The sequence below is a fragment of the Gymnoscopelus braueri genome (genome assembly GCF_963280865.1).
Source record: "Gymnoscopelus braueri genome assembly, chromosome: 23".
NCBI classification, from domain to species: Eukaryota; Metazoa; Chordata; class Actinopteri; order Myctophiformes; family Myctophidae; genus Gymnoscopelus; species Gymnoscopelus braueri.
The window spans coordinates 12,502,885-12,517,964 of NC_137625.1; the positions used below are offsets into that span (position 1 = coordinate 12,502,885).

General features: G+C 42.4%; 1 protein-coding gene across 1 annotated transcript in view; it reads right to left on the reverse strand.

Moving 5' to 3' along the window:
* Positions 1–5,410: 5,410 nt before the first annotated feature.
* Positions 5,411–15,080, reverse strand: part of kcnc2 (potassium voltage-gated channel, Shaw-related subfamily, member 2) — a 73,273-nt gene continuing 63,603 nt past the window's right edge. The window contains exons 4-5 of the mRNA XM_080421748.1: positions 7,668–7,763; positions 5,411–6,257 (exon numbers count right to left, since the gene is read on the reverse strand). Of these exons, the coding sequence (XP_080277874.1) occupies positions 7,702–7,763 (62 nt within the window). The 3' untranslated portion in view covers positions 5,411–6,257; positions 7,668–7,701. The remainder of the gene's footprint in view (positions 6,258–7,667; positions 7,764–15,080) is intronic.

Genomic DNA, 15,080 nt, shown 5'->3' on the forward strand with positions numbered 1-15,080 from the left:
CCATTTTGTACTTCGGCTGTTAGAAAATATCCGATCTACAAGGGTACAACGCGTCGCATTGTGGCGCGTTGTGAGCAATTCTTCTATTTTCCTTTAAAAAAAAAGAAACATTTTGAAACAGAAAAAAGTATGAAACAAGCCATTCATATGGGTACTTTTACTTTCGGCACTGTAATTATATTTTGATGCCGATACTTTTGTACTTTTACTCACGTAAAACGTTGAATACGTGTCTTTTACTCCTATATGTCTGCATTGTGGTTTTGCTACTTTTTACTCTGTACTTATTCCACCACTGGAGAAGCCACGTCTTGCTGTGTAGGTTGGAGAGTGTCATTACAGCAGTCACAGTCATCTCATCTCTCCTTTAGCTCCCCCTGAGCTAGAGTAATGCCGTTTTTACAGCACTTGTGTGCTCACAACTCGGCACACGCTGCTACGACGTCCTTGTGCATTTCAATGGGGGGCTCGATGTCAAACAAATGAGTGTGAGTCAGAGCGCTTTGCGTGGCTTTGGAGTATGCACCTGAAACAAAGCCAGGAAGCGGCTCCCCCACTCTATTTCCTGACTCACTCTGCCCTCGCCAACTATACGCCAATCTCATTACATGGCACTTATCGGGATTTAAATGCCATGCTGTTGTCGAACATAAATATACTGTAGTACTTGTCAGCAGTGGTGGAAAGCTAACTAAGTACATTTACTCAAATACTGCACTTAAGTAGCCTACAATTTTGAGGTACTTATACTTTGAGTATTTCCGTTCTTTAATCCTTTGTAGGCTACTCCTTGAAGATTGGCTATTTTCAAAAAGGTATAAAAGAAAAAGAAAACTGAAATGAGACATTCATAATCAAAACTCTAACTAAACCTATTTTGATGCCAATGCTTTTGTACTTTCACTCAAGTGAAATTGTCAATACTAGGCCTTTCACTTGTAACAGAGTATTTCTATTTTGTAGTATTGCTACTTATATACTTAAGTAACAAACCTGAGCACTTCTTCCACCAATGCGTGTCAAGGACAGGGCGATATCTATGTGATCATGAGTGGCAGTCATCACATCATGTAATACTGTGTCGGTATCGATCGGCCTCCGCAGCCTTGTGACAGTGATGTGTGACACAGTGTCACGTTGACAGCACAGCAGTGCTGCCGTCAGGGGGGCTCCACCAGTGGTGTAAAGTAACTAAGTACATTTACTCAAGTACTGTACTTACAGTAAGTACAATTTTTAGGTATTTTTACTTTAATGGAGTATTTCCAGTTTTCAGTACTTTTACTTCTACTCCACTACATCTCAGAGGCAAATATTTTACTCCACTACAATTATTTGAAAACTTTAGTTACTAGTTACTTTGTAGATTTGGATTATTATTAAAAAACATACATTAACCACTTCAGCCCTATATACATTTAGAACATTTGAAAATAGCCGATCTACAAGCTCACACGCATTGTGAGCTTGTAGATTTGCTATTTTCAAAAGATTGTTATACATTTGAAAACTTGAAATGGGACATTCTGCATAATGAGTACTTTTACTTTTGGTGCTTTAAAGGAGGAGTTCAATTACACAACCCATGAAGCCTTGATTTCATGGATTTATTTTTGTTTATGTGGCATTCCTAAGACAATAATTTGATGACCGTGTGTATTTCCGGTAGGAGACACAAATAATCTACTTTGTGTCTCCTACCGGATACATTAGCCGGTAGGAGACGGGAATCAAATTATTAGCTTAGGAATGCGACAAAAACTAAAAAGAATCCATGGATTCAAGGCTTCATAGGGTGTGCAATTGATAGAAAATAAGTAATTTTTTGGGTGAACTCCTCCTTTAAGTACATTTTGATGCCAATACCTTTGTACTTTTACTCAAGTACATTTTGAATTCCGGACTTTTACTTGTAACAGAGTATTTCTATATTGCAGTATTGATACTTTTACTTAAGTAAAACAAATGTAATACTTTTTCCACCACTGGGCTCCAGGGGCTACACTGACACACTGTACAGTAGCATCCTCAAATTAAACATGTACAGTAATAGGCCAGTGGTTCCCAACCTTGTCTAGATCAGGGCCCACTTTGAAAATCTGGAAAGTGTTTTGAGGCCGACCTATGAGTGGGCCATGTGCATTTTCAGAGCGTGTTTATTTTATTTTTTTATCCCGCGATTTTTGTAACCCATTTTTTTTCACCCGGTGCCAATTTCCTAAGTGATCCTGGGCGCTACACCAGCCCTACACCAGCCCTACACCAGCACTACACCAGCACTACACCAGTCCCCCACAGCCTAGGGAGGCCAGGGCCGAGCTCATGCTTCCTTCAATGCGTGAGAGCCAACTGACCTTCTTGTCACCTGACAGGGGAGAGTTTCCCCGGTTGGACGTAGCGCGTGGAAGGAACACGTTATTCCAACCAGTTCCCTTCCCCTCCATCAGGCGCCCCGGCTGTCATGGGGGAGGCGGTATAGCGACCAGGATTACTAAATGTTTTTGTGAGGGTATTACCTACCCTAGGAGACACGGGGATAACATGCAAACTCCACACAGAGTAGGCCCTTTCACCAACCCCACCTAGGGTATGGGCACTGATGACGTGGAGGAGAAGACACGCCCCGAGCGCCCACAGCGTCCCCGGCGGGAATCGAACCCAGGACCTTCTAGCTGTGAGGCGACAGCACTACCGACTGCGCCACCGTGCCCAGAGAGCGTGTTTATTTTCATGATCAATCAATCGGATCGTGTTGCGGCTCTTGGGTCAATGGAACCAGCGTACTATACTTAATGAGTTCCTATATTATCGGTATCACGTACAGTACAAAAACTGGCGTCTTTTTCATATATTTGGGGGCCCACTTGCAATACCCTCACGGTCCACCAGTGGGCCCTGGCCCACAGGTTGGGAATCGCCGGTATAGGGTACCATGAAATGCTCACTTTGTGTGTCTGTATGTTTTCATTGTGTGCTTTAGTAGCGTGGTTGAGCCCTGTGCACACACGCACACACACACACATGTTAATGTCCTGGAATGTCTTTGCAGTACTGTGCAGATTTTGATTCTGATGCGATATTCATCATCGTGAGTTTTGGATTTTGACTCTCCAGATGCTGGCACCAGACAGCATCTGGGAGGGTGTTGATAGTCAGGTGGAGTGGGTGGGGTGACTGGTTGGTTTGGGTTGGCGGTGGGGGGGGGGGAGATTTCTCTCTCTCTCCAGCACACCCCCAGCCCCAGCTGTTTACATCTCCTCGGCACGTCTGCGCGGCTTGTTTCCATGGCTACCGGAGTAAAGATAGTTGGGACGTCTCAGAGATACAGTGCAGAGTGATGCTGATTACCGAACGTGCGCTGAAGAATGAACAGGCAGCACATACATGGGGTTGGGGGAGCGATACGGATGACTTATCAGTGTGTCTTACACCATCATCATATATTTAAGAGCAGGGTAAATACAGGTTTTATGTACAACTAGAGGTTCGGCCCGCTACGTGGCCCTCACGCCTACGCTATGCCGATCCGACCTATATATGTTTGAATCATAGTGTCGGGATCTCCATATATGCATATGGATATATCGGGTTTGTTTATGGTTATGTCTGAGTCATAGTGACATGCCTATATGTGGGCGCATGGGCTTTGTTTATGGTTATGTCTGAGTCATAGTGACATGCCTATATGAGGGCGTATGGGGTTTGGTTATGTCTGAGTCATAGTCGAATGCCTAAATATATGGGCGTATCGGGTCTGTATGGAGTTTGTTTATGGTTATGTTTGAGTTAGAGTGACGTCAGAGAGACAATTTTAATATAGGATACAAAGCCAGAGTTATACCGCGACACGCTGGGAGCAATTTCCGGCAATTTCATACAACAGAGCACGAATTAGGCATAAAAGGGGCTGTTGTGGGTTGTGTGAAATGAAGGCTGGTTGGCGATATAATAGCCTATGTGGAAGATCTTTGATTATTGCTCATTGTATGTTCAGCCTGGTATAGGAGAGAAACACAGCAGCACATCACGCACCATCACTGTCATACTGTGTATAAAGTAAAGAAAGCAGCAGTCGGTTAAAAGATAAATAGTTTATGTGATTCTGTCACATAGCATTTGCTTCAACTCTATACACATTTTTCTAAACGTGTTATACAGTCTCTTTTTTTCATTATTTTCTTTACAATTTGACATTGTTTTTTTTTTCTTTCGTTTTTTTTCAGCATGCACTTTTAGAAAGCCAACAAAAGGCTCCACAAACACAGACTTCAAACTAGAATCTTCCTCACAGTAATAAAACATACAAAACATGGAGTTGGATCAAAAGGCCGACAGAATGAAGACAGGACGGAGAAGCACAGCATTGGACTACGGTACCATGACTTTTACAAAGGACCCAAGCAGAATACTCTACAATAAGACACATCAATACGTGTTCTGGACCCCCCTCCCCCTCCCCCTCCCCCCAAAACACCTTGTCAAATTACATTGTCCTATAAATCGTTACTGTCGGGCAGAAACCTCCTATATCCATATTTTAACTTTTTAACGTTTTTTTCCCGTAAATTAACGCCCTACCTGATCATACTACAGTGTCATACAAAAGCATCAACAGTAGCAGATCCGTAAGAGCTTATAGATCTGAAACCTTTGATGCTTTTGAATTTGAATCCTGCAAAATAGCCGTTTTGGACATAATATGAGGTTTCCCACCTGACAGTGACAAAATAAACAATGACTGGTACCCCTTGGTTGATTCAAAGGGTAATGCCGTCATTTCTACTTCGGCATACGAGTGTGTCGCAAGCTTTAAAATCAGATCAGATCTACAAGCTCGCGACGCAGTCACATCCGCAACGCGTAGTGTGCTTGTAGATCGGCTATCTTCGATGCGCCACGCCACCGCACGACGAAGCATAAATCGGGCTTCAGAGCAGCATGTGTACTATTGGAGAGAGGGAGGGTTGCGTGGGTGCAGATCGATACTTGGCAGCCAGCCAACCACGGGTCATACTAGGCGCAGATCGCAACCCAACCTCCTTGTACCGTGCCAACCCCCAGCCGTCTCGCCTCAGAAGATCATTACACGGCTATCTCGACTACCTGTTTCTTCTAATCGTTGAAATCACAGTGTGGATCGGTGCAGTTTTTTTTGTTTTCTTGTGTTGCTTAATCTGCTTATTGCAAATCTGATCTGAACGGTTGGGTGTTATGGCAGTGGTTCTCAAACTTTTAAATTCCCCATAGCTTCGAGAGTGTACAAATGGAACCAAATGGACCCTCACGGGTCCATTTGGTTCCATTTGTACACTCTCGGAGTTACAGACCTGTAAGGGGCCATTCGGAATCCCCTCAAAGAACCCTGAAGGTGTGTTGGACCACTGGTGCATGTGATTGCTACCGTGTTCGGGGCTTCTGTCTCAGATATATGTGCTATAGAACTGTCTCGAAGAGAGACAGTATACATTACGCTTGTCCCTGGCGTCCACCGGTTTGCCCCTTGCTGCATGTTGCAGGTCTTACCCTGGGAGTTTGAAGTATACAAACATTTAAAAACACACACCAGAGCAATTAATCCACTGAAGGTTCCTACGGGAAACGAAAGCAATGATGACCATTATGTCACATTTATTCAGCTTTAGTCACATTAGTCTCTCTATACCGTATATACTTGTATGTAGATTTTCATATTGGAATACACTCCATTTTTAGAACACAAAGTGCCTCAACTGATACATCTTAATACACTTATTGCGAGGAGGGATACCACAGCAAGAAGAAGTGATTGACATGTGTGTCACGGCGCCACTTTAGCGACCGACAACCTTGTTACCGGAACTCGCCCAGGACAGATGAGTGCACCGAGCCTCTAGGGCTGTATGTACCGTTTGATCTGCTTATTTACAAGTACAACATCTATTCAGAAGCCTCTTTGAACGACGCGTCTGTTTTTCATTCCTCTCTCTTTAGTTTTTTTTTACCCCCACGGGTGGCAGTTCCAAGTTCAGCTCAAGTCCAATATAGGAGAAAAAACTAATCCGGGAAAAGGCAAATGCTTATCAAAGTCCACCGATTCCCCAGAATTGCCTTTGATCAATGAGTTTGTCTCGCGAAGTGGGAGGCTGTCAGTCTGCTTGATTAGTGTGTCCGTAACCCCCGGTCGTTGTAATGTCCTGTGGGTCCCCAAGCCCCAGAGTGGCGTTAGATCTCCAGACGGGGTCCACACACTTCAATAACTCCTCGTGCTGATGACACGTCTTATTCCACCATCATTCAACATGAAAATGAATTGTCAGGACAAAAATATAAACGGGGTCACATCTCTACATATCAGAAATGCATCATCTGTTTCTGCTGAATGTCGTTCTTTAAGAAACTAACATGCAATGTAGGGCAGTGGTTCTCAACCTGTGGGGCAGGACCAGGGGGGTCCCCAAATGATTTTTGGGGGGTCCCCAGATGATTAGCTTAATGTGCAATATTGTTTTCTCACTCAACAGTAAACAAACCAACATACAGTATAAGTGTATACAGGGTATCTGCACATTTCTAAAGTGACAATTTAAAGACTTTTATGACCTTTTTAATATTGGAAAAAAAAGAAGAAAAAAGTAAGACCATTACTCGGTCAAAAGTAATCATCAAACTATACTATAGAAATGGTCAAACATTGGCCAAATTGTGAAATATTACCTGAGAAAGAGGCAAAAACTGTGAAAATAGCTGATCTACAAGATCACAACGCCTCCCAATGCAACTCAACTACTACAATCCCAAGTGCTTGTCAGGGTGGGGGGTCCCCAGTTCACGTAGGATTATTTTGGGGGGTCGCGGCCTGAAAAGGTTGAGAACCACTGATGTAGAGTACTGTGAATATGCACAGGAACTGTGTATTCTCATAAGCTCTATTACAGTTAAAATAATATAAACAGGAATAAAGTACAAATCTTACAATTCTATGGCATTCTTTGAATGTATATTTGTCATTTAATGCTCTATCGTATATTACAATGGCCCAGTGAGGGGGTTATTCAATAAGTTGGTATGCAGACACACAGTAGAGAAACGTTAGTCTGAATGCTTCCTTTAATTGGTCTACTTTTTGTCAAGCTACAGTATATGTGTAAAGATGCATCGACTGTGCAGCTAGTTGCTAAGCAACGTTCTGCTACTGGTATGTAGAGATGGGTGAGGCACATTGTTGAATGGCAACATCTGCTATCCTACACCTGTTGGTGCAACAAAATGCCTTTATGTGTGAGCAATACAAATTCTCATAAGCCACGAATGGCTGTAACTAAAACTAACAAAACACAAGGCCAGGTCAGTTTTTCATGGGGATTCTACTTGAGATTCTACTCAGAGAGAATCACTGAGAATGAATGGGAGGATAAAGTGGTGTAGGATTATTGGATTTGTATTGGATTGTGCAATAGCATAGAGAAATATCTGCGTTAAATTCATTAGACTGCTGCCTTAGTATACAGTGCCTTTGCCTCATAAAAAAAAAATTGAATTACCCCCTTTTTTGCACACACACACACACACACACACACACACACACACACACACACACACACACACACACACACACACACACACACACACCAAAACCAAGGTTTGTGCACTTCGCACCGAACATGCCCAGCATTATGAAGGAATGTTACCTTTTTCACCATGGCGGTGCTTTCCCTCGAGCCATTAAGTCAGAACGCTGCTCTCTGCTTGTGTGAAACCAGTAAAGACAACCTCTTTGCAGTTATCTGTGAGTGAACAACCAGAGACACTTAAGCACTCTGCAACATGGCGACAGTTCACCTTCACCAAAGGAAATCACAAAAGGGGGTTTAGGTTAATTGAAAACAGCAGCAGCAGACAAACATCCCACATGCAGAGAGAATTCAAAAACCCTGTTGGCGTTCTCTGCTTCCTAGCTGTTAATGTTCATCTCTCTCTGTGGATGTTAGGCAAAGCCGACGGAACGATGCAGACACAATACAAGAGTGCCCCCACCCCACCCCGCCGTAATCCCAACACATTTTCCTCATCCACTTGCTCACTCACTGCCTGCCTCTTTCTTCGCTGGCAGGCAAGATGATGCCACAGGGTGATCCATGCAAACATGAGCAGGCCCAGCGGCAATGAGAGAGTGACCGTCGGGAAGACATGCTTTTCAAAACTCTTAAAGGTATCATGACATTCATTTTCACTTTTTTTATTTTCAATGTTTTATTTGGGGTTTTATGACCTCAATTACACCCCAAAAAACTGAACTTAGAACATTCAGTGGATTTTCTGTGGTCTGGGGTTTTCTGAATAATTAGGCTGAAAAGTAATCTGAGCTTGGCCCTTCGACAGTGAGGTCACAGTCGATTAATCCCGCCCACTCTCCTCCTCGCCCCTCCCCTCCCCTATCCTTTCCTTTGGGTGGGGGCGGAGCAGAGGCGATGATTGACAGGCAAAATCCCTCACCAGCGACACCTGCAGGCAAAGATTTCTTTTTTCATTGCAGTTGAAAAGGCTTTAGAAATGTGAGAGAAAAACACCTGCCATGGATCACTGGAATGGAATTTTCACTTAAAACTTTTTGTACACTTTTGAAGGACCAGGACAAAGACTTTGAATGTGGTGTAAAAGTGAATGTCATTAAACCTTTAAACCCTCCCGCCCCCCCGCCACACCCGCCGTGAACAAAACCAGCAATTGAAGAAGGGAAAATGACACAAAAATCTAATTAACTTCATCTCATGTATTATTGCTAATTTTTTTGGAAGCACTTATTTATTATTGTATCTAAATACAGAAACATCTAATATCCCTGATTATCAAGATGCCTTTTTATTTCGCGTTATGGCTGCTACTTTAGAACCCACTGGTCCTCATTTATTGCAATTTTCTTGAACTAAAGGAAACTCCAAAGTGACAGAGGAGGACTGACCAGATATAATAGGATGCTGTGCTAGCTAAGTACATCTACCTTCAAGGAAGGGAGTACGACTTGTGGCCATAATTCACTAACATTAGATTTAGAGCTAGCCTATTATCCACAATTCACAATATCTACAGCATTGTTCCACTATAAATATCAAGGGGGGTAGTATTTAGGCTTGGCTGGTTGAGACGGGGCCTAAATGGACCAGAAGCAGACCTCTCACAGGATCGAGGGTATTGGGGAACGGGAGTGCCTCAGTGGACAAGGAGAGCCGTAGGGCGATGTCACAGGAGACCATCTCAGAGTATTACCAGCCATGCCAGTCACGCCCGCAATGTTGTTTAAACTCCGGTATTTCTGATAGCCTTCACATGGTGAGCGACAGAGAGGTGGTGGTGGAGGTGCAGGAACAGTACATGAACACACACAGGCAGGCAGGCAGGTAGACAGGCAGGCAGGCAGACAGACAGGCAGACAGGCAAGCAGGCAGACAGACAGGCAGACAGGCAGGCAGGCAGGCAGGCAGGCAGGCACACGGTCAACGTTCCAAGTCCAAGCCAGCCAAGTCATCCAAGACAGGACAGGAGACAGGAGTGAGACAAAACAGTAACATACTCTGTGTGTGTGTGCGTGCGTGCGTGCGCACGGACCTGATGGTTTGATTTAAATAATGTCTTAATTGTACATGAGAAACTGATTCATAATATTGAAACATTGTTAGAAGTGGTCACGAATATTTTTTTTTATTGTGATCATTTCAAGTGAATTGAATTATAGTTAAATTAAACTACTCTTCATTTGCCTGGGGAACCCCTTTAAGAATATATCAAATAAATGACAGAAGAGTAAAACATGCAAATAAGGGAACTTGCAATGTTGTTTAATCCCATGAACCATAGAGTTTGTATTCTGGGCATGTCATAATAGGCAAACATTTGGTGGAAATAGCCAATCGACAAGCTCACAATGCATCACTTTGCAACGCGTTGTGAGCTTGTAGATTGGCTATTTTCTGCAAAAAAAGACATTTGGTGTAGAGAGTAAAAAATTAGGGGGCAAAGGATAGAGCCCTGGGGGATGCCGGTCAACAGTATAGGGTTTAAATTAAGTGGTTAAGCTGTGGGTTTTCACAGCATTCAAATGAGGAGAGACAGGTAGGAGGAGGTTGTTGTGCATTCTAGCACAGATTAGATTTTGTACTGAATGTTGTATTGTGATGTTAATGATTATGACTGAAAGTATCCTTCCCATTAAGACCTGGAACGCATTTGTGTCACTTTTAGATTTCTTTAGGCTATTCAAAAATAGCAGATATACAAGCTCATAGCGCGGCACAGAGTGCCGCGCTATGAGCTTGTAGATCTGCTATTTTTGAAAAATCTTGAATTTTTTTTTAAAGAATCGCCTCAGGTCTTAAAGGGTTAATACTTAGTGCTACTAGCACTTACATTGTAGCCAGTGTAACAACTTAGTTCTCTAAATAATAAACGAATGCACTTAGACAAATTTGCATTGGTCCATTTCCAGATAATTTCCGTGTGCGCAGTAACAAGCAAGCGAGCCAAAAGCGGCCAGATCATTAGCAGAGCATGCCAATCAGCCGACGTAAACACAGATGAGAGCTAATGGAAAACGTGACCTCATTACCATACTGGATACAGCGCCATTTGTCGCACCGAAGAGGAAGGGTGTAAATTAAGCCGGCGTGGATTCAAAACCGTCCGTGCGGGCGGATCAAAGGGCAGCTCGGGCCCCGTGCCAACAGGTAGCAGGCAGGCAGGCAGTCGAACGGACCCCATGTTTAATGCATGAGCCAATCAACGCGGCGGCGCCTGCCACCACCGACTGAGATAGCGGAGACGGAGACCAAGCTGGATGCCTGCCCACGCCGAAATAAACACTGCTGGCTCGGAGCCCTTACTGTGAGAGAGGGCCTGCTTTGTTTTATGAACTCCATAGAATCTGAGCAGCACTTTGTCATACCCTGGCAGATTATCCTGAGTCTGAGACGGCCGCAATGCCATGCTCATCGGCAAGCGGGGGAATATGACTTACTGTACACTATTGGAGCCCCCCCTTACCTCGGACAAAAGCAGTGGTGGAAAGTAACTAAGTACATTTACTTAAGTACAATTTTGAGGTATTTGTACTTCCAATTTAGTATTTCCAATTTCCAATACTTTTACTTCTACTCCACTACATCTCAGAGGCAAATATTGTACTTTTACTCCACTACAATTATTTGAAAACTTTATTTACTAGTTACTTTTCAGATATAAATTATTATATTATAAAACATACATTAACCACTTTAGCCCTATTTTATACCTAGGCTATTTGAAAATAGCCGATCTACAAGCTCACAACGCGTCGCATCGCGTTGTGAGCTTGTAGATCTGCTATTTTCAAACATTTAGTACTTTTACTTTTGGTACTTTAAATACATTTTAATACCAATACCTTTGTACTTTTACTCAAGTACATTTTGAATTCCGGACTTTTACTTGTAACGGAGTACTTCTACAGTGCAGTATTGATACTTTTACTTAAGTAAAACATTTGAGTACTTTTTCCACCACTGGACAAAAGCTGAGACCCCCCCCCCCACACACACGTGCATGCACGCACACATGCATGATGCACGCACACATGCATGATGCACGCACACACGCACACGCTATAAACGCGATGCGACTCATTGTGAGTTTGTAGATCAAACAGACCAGGCTGGACCCCAGGTTGGGAAACACTGCACTAGATGAGCCTGACGCAGTGCTGCCAAGTCTGCTTATTATTAAGCAACTTTAGGCTTGTTCTTCTGTAAAGTTGCTTTTTTGGGCTTGTTTCTAAAGTGTATACTGTAGTTGCTTATTTGGGCTTGCTTGTTTAAACCAGTTGTTCATGTCAAGGCCACCAAATTAATATATTGTCCGCGGACCCCCATCTGAAAATATTTTGTACCAGAGACCCCCATTCAGGATTTCTAGATTTAAAATGTTTCAAACATATTCCAAATAGTTCACATTTTGTTTCACAGTTGGCTATTTTTAACTCATTGACTGCCAGAGTTTATTCCTAATGTACTCACCCCTGTGCCAGCGATTTGCGTGTTTTTTTATTTTGTAATTTTTCATTCAAATAAATTGTCTGAGTGCTGTTTTAAACACATACGACAAATCTGCCACTAGAGAGCAGCAAATAGACACCTTGATCAGCTCGCTGACTCGCTCGCCCCCCCACACAGAGTCAAACAGTCAAATACATAAACCGGATGTGACGTGTTCTCAGATTCTCCGATCGGCCAAAAATACGATGTGATACACGACCGCGATGACTGTTCGTCACCCAGACCATAGATTATAGAAGTGGACCTCTCCGTAAGTTTTTTATACCGTGTGAAAAAAATGTGTTTTTCCCTATTCTGGCCGAAAATGACTGGGGAAAAAAATTAAAACCGGAAACGGAACCCGAGTCATGAAACCGTATCCCAGTGTGGGTGAAGTAAGTGGAACTCGAAACCTAGAATGAAAAATAAGCAGAATAGCGCGATCAGAGTAAACCCCAATTAATCACTAAATCGCATTAATGCGATCTTGGCGGACAAGCGCTATTTATTAGATCGCATTAATGCGCGATTGGCGGTATGAGTTAAAAAGGCGATGTGTATACTGTAGGGTTAAAGTGGTTCAACTGATGTTGATGCTATATTAAGTCATTTTGCAGGGTATCCCCCTAGCCTGATGGTTTTCAGATGAAGCCCAGGAGAGTAGCACACACATCATAGTGCATTATCTCTGTATATTAACCGTGTACAGTATCTGTGGAATTGATTAAAACGAATAAATTGACTGTCCTTGTCATGTTCACCATGCCAAAATGTCTGCTTTAATTCAGTGATTAGATTGCTTACTCAAATTACAGAATGGTTCTTCCCCTGCTCTAGCTTGGATAGAGTAGCAGTAAACCCAATGAAAGCAGGGCATTTAGATTGCTTTCTGGAGAGGCCGTTAACTTCTGATAAAAGGCAATTAACCAGGGTTTAGTATTAACACAATATCAATGTCTGGAGATGGCAGAGATAAAGTGGAGTTAAACCACACAATTTAGGCTCTACACTCTATTCTGTATGCATTCTGCGACTCTGTCCTTGCACTTTAGGTCATGACTGTTGTGCTATACCTTTGAAAGTAGTGCTGTACACGGAGCTGTGGCTGGGGTGCTGCCTATTTGTCCAATGGTGCATTATTCAGTCCCATTCGAATTAATTCGAACACAAATGCCCAGTTTCTCAAAAAGACAAACTCAGGAGTTGTTCAATAGTATTGCCTATATTGACCGTCTATTGTTGTTGTCGAGTGGAAACCTTGAATCACCATATTTATATATTTTTTTTTTGGGTAAATTATTGCCCTACTTCATCATACAAGAGTGTCACGCAAAAGTTGTGGAAATAGCCAATCTACAAGCTCACAATGTGCATATCCTCTAATTTCTCTATTTTCAAAAATGAAAATGGTCAGTCTGTGGGTTTTATAAATAATTAACCAATGACAAGTATTAATAGGAGCTTGTGGCTAAATAATAACTACATTGAATCCTTTGGAACACAGGTTCTGTTTTTTTCTCTCTTCAATTTCCTGAAAAGTAACGGTTTTGGACATATAACACCATCTATTTAGGGTTAAGCCACTTATTATGCCAATTGCCAATAACATATCCGTATGAAGTTGAATTATACTTGTCCCTGTCTTTTTTGTGTGCACATCCTACAAACAATGATCATTTTGTTAATCAGTCTAATATAAAGTTAAACATGACAAAAAACAAAAGCTAAGAATACGTCCTGGGCTGGGGCAGCCCTACCCTTCATTTATCCATCTCTCATGAGTTGAGCGTGCCAATCCTAGTTTAGACTACTTAATACCTTTGCTATTACCGCGGGTATAAAGTTGACCTCTTCTTGAGCCCCAGCATGCATATTGTGGGTGGAACATTTGCCAAAAATAGCCAATCTACAAGCTCACAACGTGTCGTAGGCGGAAGAAATCGGTCTGGTTCTCAAAGACTAGGGGGTTTAAGTGGTTTTAACCCATTAAAGGTCCTTACACACCGGCGAATATGCGAATATACGCAAAATTCGGACTCGTTCCGAATAATTAAAAGGCGCTTTTTCGCTTCGCGAAACTGATGTGGACGCTTGCATTGACTTTATAAGGTTTAAAAAAAAAACGTATTTATTCGCATGAAGAATTCGCCCCGGTGTGTAAGGACCTTTAGACCTGAAGCCGATTCTACAGATCTCTTCTAAATCCCAACAGTTTTCTGAAAAACGTATGTTTCTATATCAGTGGTGCTCAAACTTTTTCATGTCAAGGACCACCCAAAATGATATGTATTTGGCCGCCGACCCCCATCTCAAAATATTTTGTTCCAGGGACCCCCCAGAAGAAACGATTTGAGTTAGAACGTTCGCTTTGAAAGAATATATATATTCAAAGATTTGCACACATTTTCACGATTTTTCTAAAATAGCAGACATACAAGCTTGTAGCGCGGCACTCGGTGCCATGCTATGAGCTTGTATATCTGCTATTTTTGAATAGCCAAGAGTGTAAAATAACGCTCTTTTTTTTGGTGCTAAAATCATACAAAAATGACACAGATGCGTTCCAGGTCTTAATTATGGGTTAAGTGAATTTGCACCTTACTGTTTGATCCAGATTCTGTAGAAGCAGCTGTAGACATTTTATAAACTGTGCAATTCGTTGTTGGCAGACATCACTTGGTGGTGAATCAGCTGTGAGTGTGTTCATGTTTGTGTGGGTGGAGGGGCTACCTCTCTCCTCTTTTGCCCTTGATATCTTGGTTTATGTACAAACCCGAAGAAGATACAGTTTACAAATTGCTTGCTTTTTTAGTGTGTCCAATGGCCAAAATGAGCTGCTACATATGAGGCCAAAAAGCATCACTAGAGAAGTAGTGGGGAGCGTTGATGAGTGGCGCAATGCCCACATATTCAACCTCATTCACGAAACGTGCATATTATAGCCTAATATTTCACCTTGAAGGTGTGTTTTGAATTTTTCCATGAACAAAGCGGCAGGCATTAATCATTTATTTTATATTCTGTTGTTGTTCTTTAGTACAA